Source organism: Sparus aurata, chromosome 15 (genome assembly GCF_900880675.1).
Source record: "Sparus aurata chromosome 15, fSpaAur1.1, whole genome shotgun sequence".
Taxonomy (NCBI): domain Eukaryota; kingdom Metazoa; phylum Chordata; class Actinopteri; order Spariformes; family Sparidae; genus Sparus; species Sparus aurata.
Window position 1 is genome coordinate 15142469 of NC_044201.1, and position 17864 is coordinate 15160332.

The following is a 17864-nucleotide window of genomic DNA, read 5'->3' on the forward strand; positions in this document are numbered from 1 at the left end:
ATATAAAAGGCTCATTGTCAGGTAAAAAATACAGTGGTTCTCAGTTTCAGGTGATTATAAACTAATGAAAACATAGTTATATATATTATATTCCATATCTGCTCCTGATGTTAATCTATTCCCAAATATAAAAAAAAAAACAAAAAAAAACCTGACAACAGATTTCTGTCAACACACTTCAGTTTAGGATTCCATTTTAATGATAAACTCCACATCACGTTAAATGATATACACACATCAGAGTACATGAAGGAGGCAAATATGAATGCATGTCCCGTTTGTACAGAGCTTCTGTTAAATTTAGTTTCAATGGGGCAGCTCATGGTGGACCAGCTGATAGTGGGAACCGCAGGAAGGACAGCGCTGGGCATCTCCCTCATGAAGCCAGAACCACACAATCGCTGTGTTGTCTTCCTCACCTGCAAAGAATGATAGTATGGTTCACCTGGTTTTCAATGTACACATTTATACAGATGACTGGACGTCGCCTTAAATGTACATCACTTACAAAGACAGCCCACCAGCCTCTTGGTTCCAATGCATGGCACGATGTGAGGGTCCTCTTGGGTGCCAGCGTACTCCTTGGGCTTCAGTATACTGTAGGGATCCTGTAATGGGAATTTAAGGAAAATTAGTACTTGTAAGGATGAAGCACTGTATGCTTACGTGTGTAGTAGCCTACCTTTCCATGTTTGAGGGCCTGCAGGGCACGACGCTCCAGTCCAGTGGCCTGTTCCTCATCTGTTGGTATTCCTGAAAATGTACATGGCAGAGGAAAGTTTAGGACAGCAGCATTCTGGACAAGCTGTAGCTCTACTTACACCTGTGAATACACTGGCCTGCTGGAAATAAATGCATGAACACGTTTTTTCCTATGTTTTTAAGAAGATGATTTTGAAATTGTCTTACGTTGCTGTCGTAACTCAACTTGGTTTCTAGATGTTAGTGTCATGGACAAAAGGATCCTTAAAAGGGCACTATGTAGTTATGGACAAGTAATTCAAAACTCATAGTTTTAATATTAACAATATTAATGAGGTGATAATACAAACAGATAAATATTTAGCTTTTCCATAACTGAATAAACAAGCTGTTCTCAGAGGACAATTAGGCCCCCAGAACACTGTTTGAAGCTAGAAAGGTGGCAGAGTCCGCCAAATATAAACAAAGCATTAAACACAGTATGAAATTGTGCTGTACTTTAAAGTCATTTTGTGTCTTCAGTCATAAAAAACAAAGTTTATTTACTTAAAAAAAAGTCGATGAACATAACTTTCTTCTGATTAAGATTTCCTCCCCATAACTACATTGTGCACCTTTAATCTTCCTAATTTCATTTCATTTCACAATTCATTTTACATTAGAATAACCACCTTCACATTCTTATACCTAGGTCGTGCTGTATGCACATCAGTCCTGAATACCAGTGAAAGTGCACGTCGACACTGGACGCCACCCACACCAACCTGCTCCTGCCCCCCATCAGGAAATTGGCACCAGACCAGAGGAGGTGGGTCTATCAAAGGCCTTTCCACGAGTTAAAGTCCAGATGACCTTCGTTATTTGATTCAAGTGCTGTAGTCACAATTAAGCCGAACATGTAGGAACACAGCAATCGCACTCATCGGCCCAAAGTAACCAAATATAAAAAAATTTTTTTTACCGCGAATAAATATAACTTATCAAAATTACTTGTTATTTATCCTCTATGTGTGATAAAACATCAGTGGTAGCTAGCTGCTGTCACATTTACAGACGTCGTGTCTGGTATAAGTTTGTGGTTGAACCACACAGCTGCGCAGTAACTTCAAAACATCGTCATAATGATCCTGACTTACAGTCCAGCCGCCTCAGCTGACCTCACACATGTATGTCCGCGGTAGTGTGCGGGCCTGTCTGACGGGCTAAAGCCTTCAGTCAGTCGTTTATAAACACTTGCCTCTCACCGTGGCCATAGCACGGTGTAACGGTCTGGCCACCACATTGCTCCTCAGCTGCAGTGTTGTCGTTGTACAAGCTCGAAGAAGAAGACGTCCCGCCATTCTGGTGACAAGCTCTGTTGCCGAGAACGACCTGACACAACTGTGTGAGCTGTCCTGAGATGACCCCGACAGCCCTCTGAGTGACAACTGGTCTGACCAATGGGAGCAGACGTACGGCAGCGCTGACCAATGAAAATGAACAGAGACAGCGGTAGTAAATAACTACTGAAACGCTAATGGCAACATGCAGAAAATCATGTACTTTGTGTTATATTTATTCTGATACCTAATACAAAGTTGAGGGATAAACTTAGGACTGGATAAACTGTAACTTTTGTCCTTAGTGCAGATGATAAATTCCGGAGGATACACTTCCTGAAAACTTCTACTTCTGATTTAAAAAGTATAGCTTAAATGGCAAAGTAAAAGTCACCAAGCATTTTATACAAGTTAGATTATTAATAGAATAGAATATATCATAGGTAGCCCGTTTACCCTCATTGGTAGAGGACTGTATCTGAAATATTCTAGGGTCTAATTAAAAAAAAACTATTGATTGTTGTTATTGTTATCATAATTGAATAAGAAATGCAAAGAAATAATTTTTCCTTTGCTTTTTTCTTGGTGCGTACCTTAAAGGGTTATTTAGCGGGTACAATGGATAATGGTATTAATGATTATTGGTGATTATCACTTATTAATTGATGTGGCATGGTGATGAGAGGCAGAGTTTGTGTGTGTGTGTGTGTGTGTGTGTTTTTGTGTGTATGTATATGTATATATACAAGCATGTATATGTGGGTGGTATGTGTGTATGTAGATATATATATATATATATTAATTTCATTTAGACAAAGGGGTGAGAGCTAACAAGCTATGCTTCTTCTCACTCCTTTTCGAATATGTTATTTGTTTTACTTTTTATCATTATTATTGTGCTTCCTCGAAATCTTCATTTCCATATTATGTTGTGTAAATAATTTGTTAAATAGCAATCAGGAAGCCGTGTTCCATTTTGCATATTCGGAATAAATTTAAAAAAACAAACAAAATAAAAAAAAAACCGTGAATACTATTTTATAGTGTGTGATATGATATGGTCTTCAAAATACTTTTCAAAGGGTCAAATTAATATAGTATAAAGAAAAGGGTTCAAACATGGTTGACGTGGTTGGTGTCACTGCTCCTCTCCTCCAGGTGGAGGTGCTACAGGACAAACAAACTGAAGTGTTTTGTTAAGTTTTTTCCATCGGAACAAGACAATAAAGAAGCAGCGATGAAGCTGTTGTAACATGAAAACACATTGTTGTTGTGACAGCAGTTAGTTGAAGAGTACAAAGAGTGTAAAAAGACTGAGTCCCGCTGTATTACTCAGGCTGCACTACAGCGTCTATTCACAGGCGCGATCCCACTACTGAGCGGCACGGGGGCTTTGGCCTGCTCCGTTTCCGACCTGGGCCGTTGCACCCCTCCTTAGACGACCTGGTGGTCCCGAGCTCCCCCAGGAGCACCATATCGATACCGAACTTAGTGCGGACACCCGATCGGCATAGTCCACTGCAGCTCAGAACTCCTGAGCTCAAACGATCCGCCAGCCTCAGCCTCCCAGTGACTTGGATTACAGGCGCGCGCCACCACGCCCGGCGAGTAACAGAGTTCCTCATCGGCTATTTGACTTGTGCAAACGTGACGTCATCAACGCAAGACAGAAAAAAATACAGCGGCATCTAGTGACGGAAAATCGTAGCTGCAGTGTTGAGGTCAGCGTGTCCTTAAGCATTATTAGTTTTTACCTATGGTTTTATGTACTGACGACAAAAACCTGCAGCAGCATTTTCCTAAAGCTCCTCACTGATGAAACCTAATATTAATGTTTTTATTAACTTATTATTCTTTTCTGTTGACTTGCATTGATACACAATGGATGTATATAATTTCAGGGCATTGCGTAACCCATATGCAAAATCTGTGATTCAAATGTTCATAAAGTAACTCTACCACCAGAATTAAAGACACAGGAGTGATATCTGTCACTCCCAACACAAATAACAGGTCATCAACACAGGAACAGGAAGGTGCTTTAGACAACTTAATCAAAGTAATTAGGTTTTTGTAAACGGTTTATACCTGTGAACGCAGGAGTATATGCAGTACTGCGATACTTATAGGAATTACAAGAGCAACTCTAATATCTTCAGTATTTTATATACTCACTGGGAATATAACAATGTGTGATAACACAATATATCATAGTACAAAAATGGGACAAAAAAGCTGAGCATCAGTTTCTTTATTTAAACAAAAAGCCCGGCTGCACAATTAATTGTAGTTTATCAATGGATTGTCTTGGAAGACCGGAAAAGAGAGAATAATAGTGATTGTATCTATTTGAAAGGTGCTTTGTTCAAAATCTTTATGTGGGGATTTTAACATTTAATCTGTGTCTTGGATAATGCCCAGGCTCGTGACTTTTGGGTCAGATGAAAATCCATCAGATTATATCACCTGACGGAAGCACACACAATGAAAAAAAAGAGCAACACCAGGAGGTAACATACATTTCTTTCATATATGGTCTCCCTTGGTAGCAAAAACTTTGTTTTTCTGTATTCTGATCAATTCAAATATTTTGATCATACATACAGCAGAGCAAGAACAGAGGCTTTGTTGCTTCAGCGCTGATCCTGAGACCTCTGACAACTTTGGTGAGGGCTGTCTCAGTGCCGTGATTTTCCCTGAACCCAGTGTGAATATTAAATCAGTCATTTGGTTACAAATGATTCTCTCCAGTGTCTTACTTAACTAACTGGACACTAAGAGTCAAACATTCTTGGCTCAAGAGTTCCATCTGTTGGATTTAACAAGCCATTCACTAACATGTCACTCACTACAAACCCTACAAAGCCCACTTGAAATTATTTAATCCTCAACACAGTGTTTCTAACATTCATACATTCGTTGTTTGTGCTTGTTTTTAAACTCAAACCATGTAATGACTAATCATTTAGCGATTACATACTGAACATACCAAATCATTCTACCATTACGGTAGGATCACAGTGAAATGCAGTAGTTGCCTCTTTCTCACTACACGCATCAAAAATGTATTAACTCCACACCACTCCACAAACTGCCCAACTCACTGCTCTACTCAGCCTCTTGTCTTCTTGAGACAGCTGTAGCTCAGGAAGTAGAGCGGGTCATATAGTAATCAGAAGATCGCTGGTTGGAATCCTGGCTATCTCCAACTGCATGTCCAAGTGTCCTTAAGCAAGATACTAAACCCCAAAATTGCTCCCGATTAGCAGTTGGCGCCTTGCATGGCAGCTTTTGCCATCAGTGTGTCAGTGTGTGTGAATGGGCGAATGTGGCAAGTGTTGTAAAGCGATTTGAGTGGTCCGCAGACTGGAAAAGTGCTATAGACCATTCACAATTTACCATTTCTTCTGATACAGCCCACAGTGGTTGTCCAAAGACTTGAGGAACAGACTGAGATGATGAGGGGTTCCGACGGGGTGAGTCCTTGAGTTTAGGAAAATATGTCAGATATGTAACCGCATGTTTAACCTGTATGCAGAACTGCCTAGGGATGTAAAAAAAATGTTTAAAGTAGATGAAAGTTTTATCAAATTATGTTTTCTGTACATTATATTTCAAACTGTGGGTCTTTATCCTTTTTCTGGCATGCCTCCTTTTCAGAAGCTGAAAAAAGTTAATTACAGTTTTCTCAGTTATCAACAATGGTAGGGAAAAGAAATAATAAAGAATTCAAGTTGTATTTGAGAGAAATAAAAGTCACCAGGATAGCATCAGCAAACGTGTAAATTTTTCCTACATAAACCATATTCATTCAACTTTTTATTCTTTATATTGACCCAGATAAACAGCACATTTTGGGAATTGCCCACATTTACATTTTACTGAGAGTCAAATGTAAAGATCATATTACCTTCATTTGTGCAGTGCAGAGTTGATCTTGAATGTGTTCAAGTGATCTTAGCAGAAGACGTGAAGACCATGTAAAGCAGATATTTTCACATGAACAAAGCTTGATAATAGCAATATCTTTTATTCTAGTCATATTGTTTCTGATAAAGACAAATGTTCATGCATGGTTTTGGATAAAACACCTCTGAACAAAAACACAGCACAGACATCCCTCTGAGTATGATACTTGCTTTTGGATCATGTTGGCCAGCTGATGTGATAAAATCCGGATTATAGCCACTACAAAACATTATTTGACACTGGAAATACAGCATGAATGTGATCTTTGGTAAAGATGAGGAAATCCAGGAAACATATGATACACATGAGAAAAACATGACAAACGGAGTAAAATGTGCAAAGAAATTCTGAATAAGAGGAAATGACATCATTGAATTTAAAAGAGGTCTAATAATAACTGAGGCAAATTCACTTCAATACAAACAAACAAATGAAGGTGCATTTAAATGCTGGAGGTCCATTGCTTCTTGTTATCAATTTGCAATTCCCTCTAAGGCACCCTTCCCTTTGATGGAAAGACAATTCCCTACAAATTTAATAAAAACACATACTGGTCGTTTGCTTTTGAGCAAACACTTGTAACTTATTTGCCATCACAATCATGACATAGATACCCATTTTCTGCTAACATCAATATCTCGCCAAACTTTCGAACATTGTTTCAGCTACATCAGGGCTCTGTAATACATGGTGGATATGGATCCATCATATGTTGTCACCAACTGGGATTTATCTTTTTAGCAGCCCTGTTCAGTTTTTTCCAACACAATATGCCCTATTTATCTTTGTTACCTTCCACCACTTACATAGCCTTCATTCCCAAGAGTCATCTTGTAAACACAAACACACAGTGATTAAAAACATAAATAAATGCTCTAATGGTGTCCCTTAACTTATGTTACTCAAACATGTGAACTGAGGATAAAAGAGAGGAACAGCAGGGATTATAACATTATGAAAGACAAACCTACTTAAATTCCTATTAATGACTTATTCTGTGTTTAAAATGAGCTCCTGGACACACAACAGTTGAATCAACTACCCGACGTGCAGTTGTCTCTAACTTTAAGTTTCATCTTGAAAGAAAAACCAAATATTCCTTTTGAACAAACAGTCCAAACAGTAACATAAAATACATTTGACACAAGCCATATTGGACAGTTACACCGCTACGGTCTCACCTATTCACAAAGAGATTTAGTTCAAAGAAAAAGACTGAAATATTTTAAGGACCCCATGAAACAAAAACAATCAGTCATTAATGAAATGCAAGAGTGTGTCAGACAGCAACACGAGCTAACGACAGCAGTAAATGAGGAGTAGGCAGTGACTAGATGAGGACCCGTGTCTGTATACTGTGACTTCCCTGCAGTCTTTTACCGTCCCCTTACTTTTCTTTGGTAGTGACGCATGTATTGTTTTTTGTCTTCGTCAGCTCTATTATCTTACAAGCTAATGTTTATCTTGTCCAGTCAGTTTCATTTCATGGGGTCTTTAGGTGCTTTTAAAGATCAATAACACACTTTGTACAATCTACTCTACTCTCATTTCACCAGTTCAAACACATTTTACAAAGACAGGCTAGCTTTTCATCCATCGGAAATAAAACGGACATGAGGGCAGCTCTTTACTAACTGGGGCAGAAGGTGCGGTGTATGAGGATGCGCACTACTACATGCTTTCACACAACGTGCTCTCTTCAAATTACAAATAAAACGTATTCAGCTGGCCTATTTAAAAAAAAGAAAGAAAAATAGTTGAGAAGAGAATAATGTCAGCTAATACTGCTAATATAGCTCCACTTACGGAAGTTCACTTTTTCTCTTTGCTCACTGCCATATAGGTCAGAGGACAGGTACACTTCAGCAGACCTTGTGGAAACAGACTCCATCGTGCCCCCTGCTGCCCTGAATGTAAATAACATGTTGTGTCCACATGGTCAAGTAAAAGGGAATGTTGATTTTCAAGGCAAACCTTGACATGTTTAGCTCATCAGACATGTTGGGTTAGTGTTTTAGTTTTTTAAGTTTAAACACATCCATCTTTACAGCCTCTTGATCACTGTTAGCATTCCTCATTGAAACTAATGCTTACAGATGAGCTGCAATAAAATAAGAATAAAAATGAGAAATGTGTCTGATGAGAAATTACAAAAAAATCAATACGATCTCAGATATCAAGGGATCTGTTTTCTGCTAATACTTGTGGACTGATCATGACTTTTTTTGAGAGCAACAGTGCAAAGGCTTATAGAACAAGAACAAGTCACAGTAACAGAGCAAGCTAACTGGCAGTCTTTTTTAAGGGAGCGTGGCTGGAAATGTAAGGCACTACAGTCTCAGGTGAAGCGTCTCTGCATCCTTCAGACCTCCATTAATCTGCTTGGGGAGAAACCGGCGGTGGAACTGAGAGGAGGGGCGTCTGTCGTCGTTCAGCAACTCCCAGGAAGTTTGTCGATCCTTTTATCACAACCATCCTCACATTCAAAATGTGCATAATCAGGAGAGCAGAGATCAATTCTGTAGTTCAGTGTTTCCCATTGAAAGAAAGACTCCTTCCAGGCGTGACATGAAAGGTACAATTAAAGGCTCGACTCGCTGGCATGTGCTACACTTCAGGTGGCGTTTGGGAGTGAGGACAGAGCATGAAGAAGCTTTTAGTGCGGAGAAGACGAGGGGAATACTTGTGTGCTTACAGTCGGGTGAAAGGACCCACGTGGAGAGGCGCTCTCAGTTTGGGAGAGGAGCAGGAGTTGGTAGTGAACGAGGAGGAGGATGGGGAGGAGGAATAAGGAGAAGAGGAAGCAGATGAGGAGTCGCCGCTGCTGTTCAGGGTGAAGACACTGGAAATGGCCACTTCCACGATACCTTGACACAGCTCTGGGTATAGTTTCCTGTTGGGGGAAGTGATAATACGAGACTTCATGAGTTTAAATACAGTAGACAGGAAACACTCATGTCCTAAAGCAAGCTGTGACTGTATTAATGTCTGACATTTAGGGATGTTACAGTACACAGTACGCATAGTGAGACGAGACACAAGAATGAGACGATATTCCTTTCTGCATTTCCTTCACAGGCGCTGTTGATTTTAGTAGAGAGCTGTGGTGGTTCTGTAGGTGTCATTGCATAGTGCTCGTGTTGGCCGCAGTGTACGGCACTGTTTTCTAACGGTGCTTACATTTTGTTTGTGTCCTGTCTGTCACTATGTCGCTGTTAATTGTTTCCACTGGGTCCTAAAATGCTACCATGCGATGATTTACGAGTGGCGCAGGCATCTTTATATGCTAATTTCGAGTTCAACGTCAGACTCTGTCATGCTGGGTGCTGCTCTGTGTCTGTTATGAACTGATAGTGTGAGACAGCTTTTCAACTCAATGTTATAAATATCATTGTGTTTTGTTTTTTAAAGGTTTTTTTTGGTCTTTTTATGGCCATATTTGATGGAACAGCTTGAGATATGACAGGAAAGGTAATAACAGTTAGGAGGGATTACATGCAGCGAAGGGCCAAAGGTTGGACTCAGACCCTGGGCTGCTACAGTGAGGACGCAGCCTCTGTACATGGGGGGTGTATGCTCTACCAAATGAGCTAATGCAGAGCCCCGCGTTTTAATATCGCGCCCCTACTAACATTAGAAATTCATTTACATGACCGTTTGCATTGAAGCTTCAAGCCAAAGCTCTCAAAATAAAAGTTAAAGTTCTGTAAAACAATGCAAACATTTTTCCAGACCCCTCATGGAAGAAATAGAACGAAACAAATATGCCAACATTTTAGCCAGGATATATTTAGGATTATTAGAGAAATAGAATAAAAGCTTAATTCCCTATATTGTAAACAGAAGTAAAAGTATAATCAAGTATTGACTGGAGGAATAGATGTGAATATGAACTGGAGTATAAGGCAGAAACATCCACAGAGGGGAAAAAAAAAACAAACAGTGAATGATCAGCTGAATGTTACTGACTGTGCACAAGCTGGTGCTCCATTGATCTCAATGAGCCACACTTTGAAGCTCTCATCCACCATGAAGTCAAATCCAAAGAGCTGGAAGCTCTGGTAGGACAGGTGCTTGGTGCTGATTGTCGGCTCGATGCATGTCAGACAGCTCCTGTGAAACCAGATAGCAAAATCATTAGCACTCATCCGTCTGATAATAATAAAACACACTGCAACAACTTCATGCAATTAATTCGGAGCATTTCAAGCAATAAGGCCTCTACTGTCATTTGAAAGGAAGTACACGATAAAAAAAAAAGCCTCTTGTCCAGATCACAACTTTTCTTTTAAGTGAGTGTGGCTGCAATTTAGAAATCAGAGTAATATTTCTACAGTAGCAACACATTAGAGAACTAATGTGAGTAAAATGCCTAATACACCAATAGTATGAAACGTTGTATGTGTACGAATAATGCTGCTCTGTCTTAATAATAAAACTTTGCCGCTTTAGTAGCATGGATGTTTTAAAACACACATCAGATGTGAATTAATTTGTCCTCCCTCATATTTTATTTTAATGAGACTAAAGGTCTACAGCCATGCTAACAACTCTTTGTGAGTGGACTTGAGCTAAAAGGCTCAGACTGGCATGCTTCATGCCCACAAACATAATGCTAGCTGGAATATTGCTTTGCCATGTTCATTAATGTTTGCTAATAAGCACTCAACACAAAGATCGGCTCAGGTTGAATGTCACTAGTTTTGCAGGTACTTGGTCAGAAATGCAAGTAATGGACAAACTGAAATTTTCACCTGATGATGACGCCTGAGAAGAATTTAACGGACCACTGAAGTTTATAGAATGTATCTACGAGGGACCATGAATATCTGAGCAAATTTCTTCTAATAGTTGGACTTGTCTTGGGATTGGTCTCATTCACCTGTTTGACAAAGTAAGAGTTGATTCCTTTTTCCTGAAACCTCCTTTTCTCCTCAACCGTACATAGCTTTTCCGTCTCAAAGCACTAGCATTGATTACAGGACAGAATCCTGCGAACTACAAGAGGTGCCACTAGTTGCCATCAACCAGTGGCTTTCTAAACTCGTCATTCCTAACCAGATCATTAGGGGTGCAGTTTGCAATAGCTGAGTGTTGCATTAAAAGAGGGCTATTGAAACTGAAAGAATTGAAATGGAATCATTAAAATATATCGCGTGCATTTTTATGCCATGGTCAGGGGCTGTTTTTGTTTCTGGTTAGCAACCAAATCAAATTTCCACAAAGATAATAGGATTTTGTGCTATGAAGCAGTAAATATCTACATTATTTTACAAGCTGAAATCAATGGCTTTCACATTTGCAACATGTCCTCAAACTAGAGCAAGCTTGTCTCATTTCATCTCTATTGTCTGTATCCAGCTTTATAGAAGAGGAACTCCTTGAACAAGAATACATTATTTACTTACACTGTAAACCAGGACATATTTAACTGAACAACTCATTCAACTTTTGTTTTAGGGATGTAGTATAACACACTAGCAGCAACAAAGAACCTACTTTATGATCTGCTTGATCTGAGGTAAGATGGTGGTCTCCAGGGTGACATTGTGAGTGTTCAGCAGGTACAGCCTGAACTCATCAAAGAACATCTCGTTCCCCTCCTCGTATCTCCCGTAGTTCTGGGAATGCTCCTTCTGGATGCAGTGGTTGGTCAGGTGGCTGGTCATGTCCTGGAGGTCAGAGCTGTTGTACGGCTCCGAGGAAGTCCGCAGCACACCCTCCCGGTATAAATAGATGTTGTACTGATGGTCCACTAGCACCCAGCTCCTAGAAACAGCATGACATAAGCCGTAAGTATCTGTGTTACAAAAGTCCAGACAGATGAGCTAAGTCTCTGTGGGTTTGAATTAAACATAAATGACTTGCCTAATGTCAAATTTCCGATGTCCCGGCTCCAGAAGCAGAGGTTTCTCCAAGTACTTCTGGATCACATGAACCTGTCCCTGATTATCGATGTACTCCAGCAGCTGGTTAGCATCATGTGATATCATAATACCAGCACCTGTTGCAATGAGACCAATTATATTAATGTGTTAAATATACTACGCCCTTAACGTAAGAATGCAAATGATTAAAACAGTGCAAAGGGATTTTTAAGAGAAATGTTGCCTTTAGCAAAGCTAAACTTTTCAAATATTGCAGAAAGAGCATGCAGTCCTTTTGAGTCATAGTAGGGACAATGACTAACTATCTGGGATTTAAACCAGTGAAACCAGTGCCCATAAAAGATTTTACCTTTTGCTCCAGCAGAAGATTTGGCTATCCACACTGTGCCCTCTCCGCTTTCTTTTTTAGAGTGATAGGAGGCCAGGAAAACTTCTCGCTCATCCGTCTTGGGATTGTTCTTCAGATGACTAATGCCATTCGTAGCTGGAGCAACAGGAGTGTTGAGGTTAGTGGGATAGATGATGTAGGACTCTGGGAACCAGCTACAGGAGTCGGACAGCTCTGGGCTTGTCTTTATTAGCCTGATGGTAGAGAAACGAAGGAGAGGAAAGGTCAGCTAATGGAACACCCACATGAATAATTTATTTTCAGAAAAGTAACATTAATGATAGCAAAACAAAAGATATAGATTTCTAATCTATAGACTAAGACTAATACATACTTGACCAGAGACGCCTTCCTGCAGAGCTTGTCTGCTCCTCTGTAGTAATTCACCAACTGCACCAGTCCTGGCTCGTGACCTGTGAAGTCAAAGTGAGGACGTTTTAAAATCCATTAAAACATCCACTGACCTGTGTTCTTTCCGCACATATAACTGAGACACACACTCTTTCCACAGGGTGATGTAGCAGGCAGCCGAGAACAATCACAGCAGCTGTCTCATCCTGAGTGGGTGTGCAACCAAATATAGCACAAACATGCTTTTCAGTCTCCTGTCAGTGTCATGTGAAATAGGAAAAGGCATCCTTTACCTAGACGTCCAAAGGGCAGTCTGTTCCGTTCACCAAGCATTAAGTTGAATCTGGGATTATCTCTTTTCAGCCTCTTCCATTGTCCAGTGGAGACGAGGATTTTGGAAACTTCTGCATAAACAGTGCTGTTGTCATCACGGGTGACAAAGGTGTACATCGGGGAATTCATAATGCCACGTTGACTACGAGGGGGAAGTATGTAATATACACGTGTAAATCACTTAGCTGTCTGGCTAGTTATGAGGCTATCTGGTTGGCACTGCAGCAGAGAGACCGTTCAGGGTTATCTCCTCCGTCCGTGCCATAGTGATGAGTCAGTCATATCCAGTCCACACTTCCCAGTTTAACTCATACAATTTTTCTGAAGCTGCGATTCGTAGAGATGAACATGTATGTATATAAAAAACCATAACATATGAAGGACAGAAATGAAACGTTGTTCAGCAGACAGGGTCCCTTCAGTAACCCCAGACAAGGGTGTGACTGCCTGACTGCTGCTACCGGCTCCTGGGGCTGGTCCCGTCTGGATTAATTTACATCCCGTCTCGGGTTTAGCTGCAGCTAACGGACCGCGACCACTGTGAACAGATATTCAGGAAACTTTTCCGGTATCCCTTCTTAAAGACAAAGACTTTGATCATACGTAATGCAAGACATTAACTAACTATCTAGTTGGCTACACAATATCACTAACGCAGCTTATTTTCCCACCGGCGGCGCATATCTCTGAAGCTCAGTCTGCAGCCGCTGTCATCCACTGTCGACAGCGTAAACAAAAAGCTCAACGATTGTGGTTAGTGTAGTTCACGCCCACACTGATATCACGTGTAGTTAATATTTAACTACTTCTTATTAAAACTAAAAGTACATGAACATGGCTTGGAATTGGATAAATGTACAAGTGTGATTTTCTTTAAGGATTATTCATGTCGAAATTAGGAAACCGACTGAATTTCAACATCGATGGTACTACATGTCCCAGAATACAACACGACAAATCGACCCTCTAATCGTTAAATTTGGTTAGCGTGTTATGACCAGAAGATGGCGTCGTAGACCTTGCCACAACTTAGCAGCAAGGAGCAAGTGTTGATACGGAGAAAATAAGTATTGAAACTTAAGAAAGGGTTCTCAAGCTGCGTTAGACTGCATCAAAGCTTCTAATTATTATCAATCAAGAAGATATCCCCAGAAATTGATATATCGTCATAATTAACAGATAGTGCCCAGTTTCTGGGCGAACCTGAGGGATAAATGGAGCACTCCCTAGTTGTGACAAGTTATGGGCCCCGTCCAGATACTTTCAAATACGTTATTTGATCCAGTTTGACCCCTTATAGCTTGTATATTTTCAGTTTAAATTCAAGTTTTTCCCATGGTATACTTAAAAAAGTTACACCAGCCTTGGCTGGGTTTCTACATTTGATGACAACGACGATTAGAGAGAAATGTGGGCTTTTGAAGAACGAATTGGAACGTGGCCGGAAGTCGTACTCTTGGAGAGAAAACGGACGGCGGGAACATGTACACAGCCAGAGAAAGCACAACAACTTTCAACGAGTAGACGTCATAAAACTTATGTCTGTAGTGTTGCACCTATTTATTTCTGTCATACTATCATAAGAAGATTTGTCTAATAGTAAGTGGCATCCCTCATCCTCAGTGTTGAGACCTGTTGTGTGGTGCAGTGTATTTCCAGTGAACACTAATGGCTGTCCTGTTCACAGTTTGTTTACTGCAGGTCATTGCCGGCTAAGCTAGGTTTTTCCTGTCAGTCAGATGAATGATAACCTGAAAGTTAAAGGACATTGCATCAGCTCGTTATTTTTTACCTTATCTAAAGTAACTACAGCTACATGTTACTCAACCTTGGTTTTTAGCATATAGCATAATTAAAGGGTCGTTTCACCAATTTTACCCAGTTGTTTAAATTACTAACGTTAGTCATAATCAGTACTACTCTGTGGTTCTGGGCGACCTTTGCCAAGACTGACAAAATAACCTGTGTTTAGAGGTTATCTCAGCTGGCGCATGGAGATTAACAAATCATGCTAAAAAAACTGAGGTGTTTCAATGACAGGGTATTTATCAGGCAGGGGGAGTCTAAATGAAGAGATGCTATTGAGTTGGGATGCTTATTAGTGGGATCCAGCCTTCTTGGAGCTGCCTAACACATTACATTGACTTAACGACAGGCTATCTCAGCTACTGCTGCTGCTTCAGTTTTAACCGTGCTCTTAAAATCTGTTGTTCTGAATCCCTTAACTTCATCAGAGTTAATGGATCTCTGTGTCATATACCCATGAAGATTGACAGATTGTAATGTACTGAGAGGTAACTTTTTGTCTGTATGTGTTAGGGTTAATGAGTGCCTTGGCTTTTACTGAGGTCATTTATTTTTAATAACTTTTGTCCCCTCTCCTTCACCAGACTGGAGCAGGCCAGGCATGAGTGGCGCACACCTGGACGAATGGCAGAGGAGGTCCTTTGACATTTCATCTGGCAACTGTACACCTGAACAGACGGCCGATGCCTACCGGGCCCACATCCTCTCCATTCAGTATGCATGGGCAAGCTCCCAGCTCTCTCAGGCCGGCATGGCCAGCCTGCTCAGGACCTACTCGGAGTGCTATGCCGCAGTGCTGGACTCGGATGACCCCCACACAGGGCTTAACAACTATGCTGAGAGCGCGCTGCATCTGGCCCGCAGTCAGAGGAACTACAGTGACAAATGGGAGTCGTCCCTGACCATGGAGAGTGTGCTGGAGCTGCCCTGCGTGCAGAAGATGATTCAGGCAGGGACAGGGGGAGGAGGCACTCTGGTGGCACCAGAAGATGCTAACATAACTGTGGGGCAAGAGAGCAAAGTCGGCTCCCTGTCTGCTCCCTTTACTGGAGTCAGGTCAGAGGCTGCATTGTTCAAACCTATAGGAGCACCACAGCCCAAGGCAGAGGTTAACAACACTGTTAGTAATCCTGTTAGTAACATTACATCAGAGAGGCCAAGAGGCTCTGAGTGGATCTCAGGTAATCCAAACACATTTTCCAGACCTCCAGCCCGACCACAGACTGTGTTTAGTCATCCTGCAGTTCCACCACAAGGAAACCCGGGCCCTGCAGGGGGCACGCAAAACTACCAGTCTTCCTTCTTCTCCACCTCCAACCCGTCTAAGCGGAAGAACTTTTACAATCCAGATGGAGGTGACGGTGGCAGAGGGCAACATGGAGGTCAATCAGGCGCTGACCCACGAGCTGGAAGCAACTTCAAAACGGCTCGTGAACAGTTCTTTGTTGATCAACAGAAAAAACATTCCCATCAGCCCCAAAGAGGTCAGGCCCCCGGGATGGCAGCAACAGTGAAGAAATCTCTGGGTGCTAACAGGCCTCGAGGAACATTTTCAAAATTTGTGTCACCTATTCCACGACAGGAGGAGGAAGAAGTTGGAACAAGTCATAATTCCAATCAGGAACCGCAGATCTTGGATGAGCGCCTGAAAAATTTTGAACCGAAGATAATCGAGCTAATCATGAGTGAGATCATGGACCACGGGCCTCCTGTCGCCTGGGACGACATAGCAGGCCTGGAATTTGCCAAGACCACCATAAAGGAGATTGTGGTGTGGCCAATGCTGCGACCTGACATCTTTACTGGCCTCCGTGGTCCTCCCAAAGGCATCCTGTTATTTGGACCTCCGGGGACTGGAAAAACTTTGATAGGAAAATGCATAGCTTGCCAGTCAGGTGCCACCTTCTTTAGCATCAGTGCTTCATCACTCACATCCAAGTGGGTGGGTGAAGGAGAAAAAATGGTGCGAGCCCTGTTCGCCATTGCCCGCTGCCACCAGCCTGCTGTCATCTTTATTGATGAAATTGACTCACTGTTGTCCCAGCGGACGGACGGGGAGCACGACTCATCACGCAGGATAAAGACAGAGTTCTTGGTTCAGCTGGATGGAGCAGCCACAGCAGCCGAGGACCGCATCCTGGTGGTGGGCGCCACCAACCGGCCTCAAGAGATAGACGAGGCTGCCCGACGACGACTGGCAAAGAGGTTATATATCCCTTTGCCTGAAGCAACCGCCCGATCGCAGATTGTGACGAACCTAATGTCTCAAGAGAAAAACCAGCTGAGAGAGGAAGAGCTGGACTGTGTTGTAACAGCCACAGAGGGTTTCTCAGGGGCTGATATGACTCAGCTGTGTAGAGAGGCAGCTCTAGGGCCCATCCGCAGCATCCAGCTCAGCGACATCGCCACCATCACTGCTGACCAGGTGCGACCAATTCTGTACACTGACTTCCAAGAGGCCCTGAAGACCGTACGACCCAGCGTCTCATCAAAAGACTTGGAGCAGTATGAAGAGTGGAATAAGACTTTTGGATGTGGACGTTAAACTTGCCTCCTCATTCTGATTAAGCCATTGCCTCTATTAATGCTTTGATGTTCTTTTAAACTGAGTTTAGATAAACTTTCAGCCCTGGAGAAATCTAAATCTTTGTGATCAACAGCTCACCAACAATCCTCACAAAGATCAGTTTCTAAACGCAGAGATGTGCATTAAGATTGTCCACCAGGGCATCTCTCTACAACCAGCCTGATGTTTGCGATCTGTTGATGACATGCAGATGTGTTTGCATTTATAACACCATGTTATGTGTGCATGAATTCCTTTATACCATGAGCATCTTTTTTTAGGATGAACATTCAGCATATTTAGCATTTATTCACAAAGATATTTTCAGCAATAATATATGCAGTATGTTAATGCAGAACTTTTGTCCTTGTTTCAGGTAGTTTTGATTAATTGCATTGCTAAGTTTGTATTTTTTTCATAATAAAATTAAATTTTGCCCTAATCTGCACTTTTGTGTAATTCCCCACATCACTCCTACTCCCCGTCTAATCCACAGAGGGCAGTGTGATCTCTTTGTTGAGATCTCTTATTTGCACATCTCT

At 41.5% G+C, this 17864-nt stretch overlaps 3 protein-coding genes across 3 annotated transcripts; 1 reads left to right on the top strand and 2 right to left on the bottom strand.

Moving 5' to 3' along the window:
* Positions 1 to 162: 162 nt before the first annotated feature.
* Positions 163 to 2158, bottom strand: cox5b2 (cytochrome c oxidase subunit 5B2). The gene is made up of 4 exons (XM_030441772.1): positions 1940 to 2158; positions 683 to 753; positions 509 to 608; positions 163 to 419 (listed from the first exon to the last, which is right to left on the bottom strand). The coding sequence occupies exons 1-4, from the start codon at positions 2040 to 2042 to the stop codon at positions 307 to 309; spliced, it is 387 nt and encodes a 128-aa protein (XP_030297632.1). The 5' UTR covers positions 2043 to 2158; the 3' UTR covers positions 163 to 306.
* A 3873-nt stretch (positions 2159 to 6031) lies between these two features.
* On the bottom strand, positions 6032 to 13686 carry ttl (tubulin tyrosine ligase). Its single transcript, XM_030442274.1, has 7 exons — positions 12911 to 13686; positions 12601 to 12679; positions 12228 to 12460; positions 11859 to 11994; positions 11490 to 11759; positions 9960 to 10103; positions 6032 to 8883 (listed from the first exon to the last, which is right to left on the bottom strand). The coding sequence occupies exons 1-7, from the start codon at positions 13077 to 13079 to the stop codon at positions 8682 to 8684; spliced, it is 1233 nt and encodes a 410-aa protein (XP_030298134.1). The 5' UTR covers positions 13080 to 13686; the 3' UTR covers positions 6032 to 8681.
* A 706-nt stretch (positions 13687 to 14392) lies between these two features.
* fignl1 (fidgetin-like 1) lies at positions 14393 to 17764 on the top strand. The gene is made up of 2 exons (XM_030442272.1): positions 14393 to 14549; positions 15341 to 17764. The coding sequence occupies exon 2, from the start codon at positions 15358 to 15360 to the stop codon at positions 17299 to 17301; it is 1944 nt and encodes a 647-aa protein (XP_030298132.1). The 5' UTR covers positions 14393 to 14549; positions 15341 to 15357; the 3' UTR covers positions 17302 to 17764.
* The last annotated feature ends 100 nt before the right edge of the window (positions 17765 to 17864 follow it).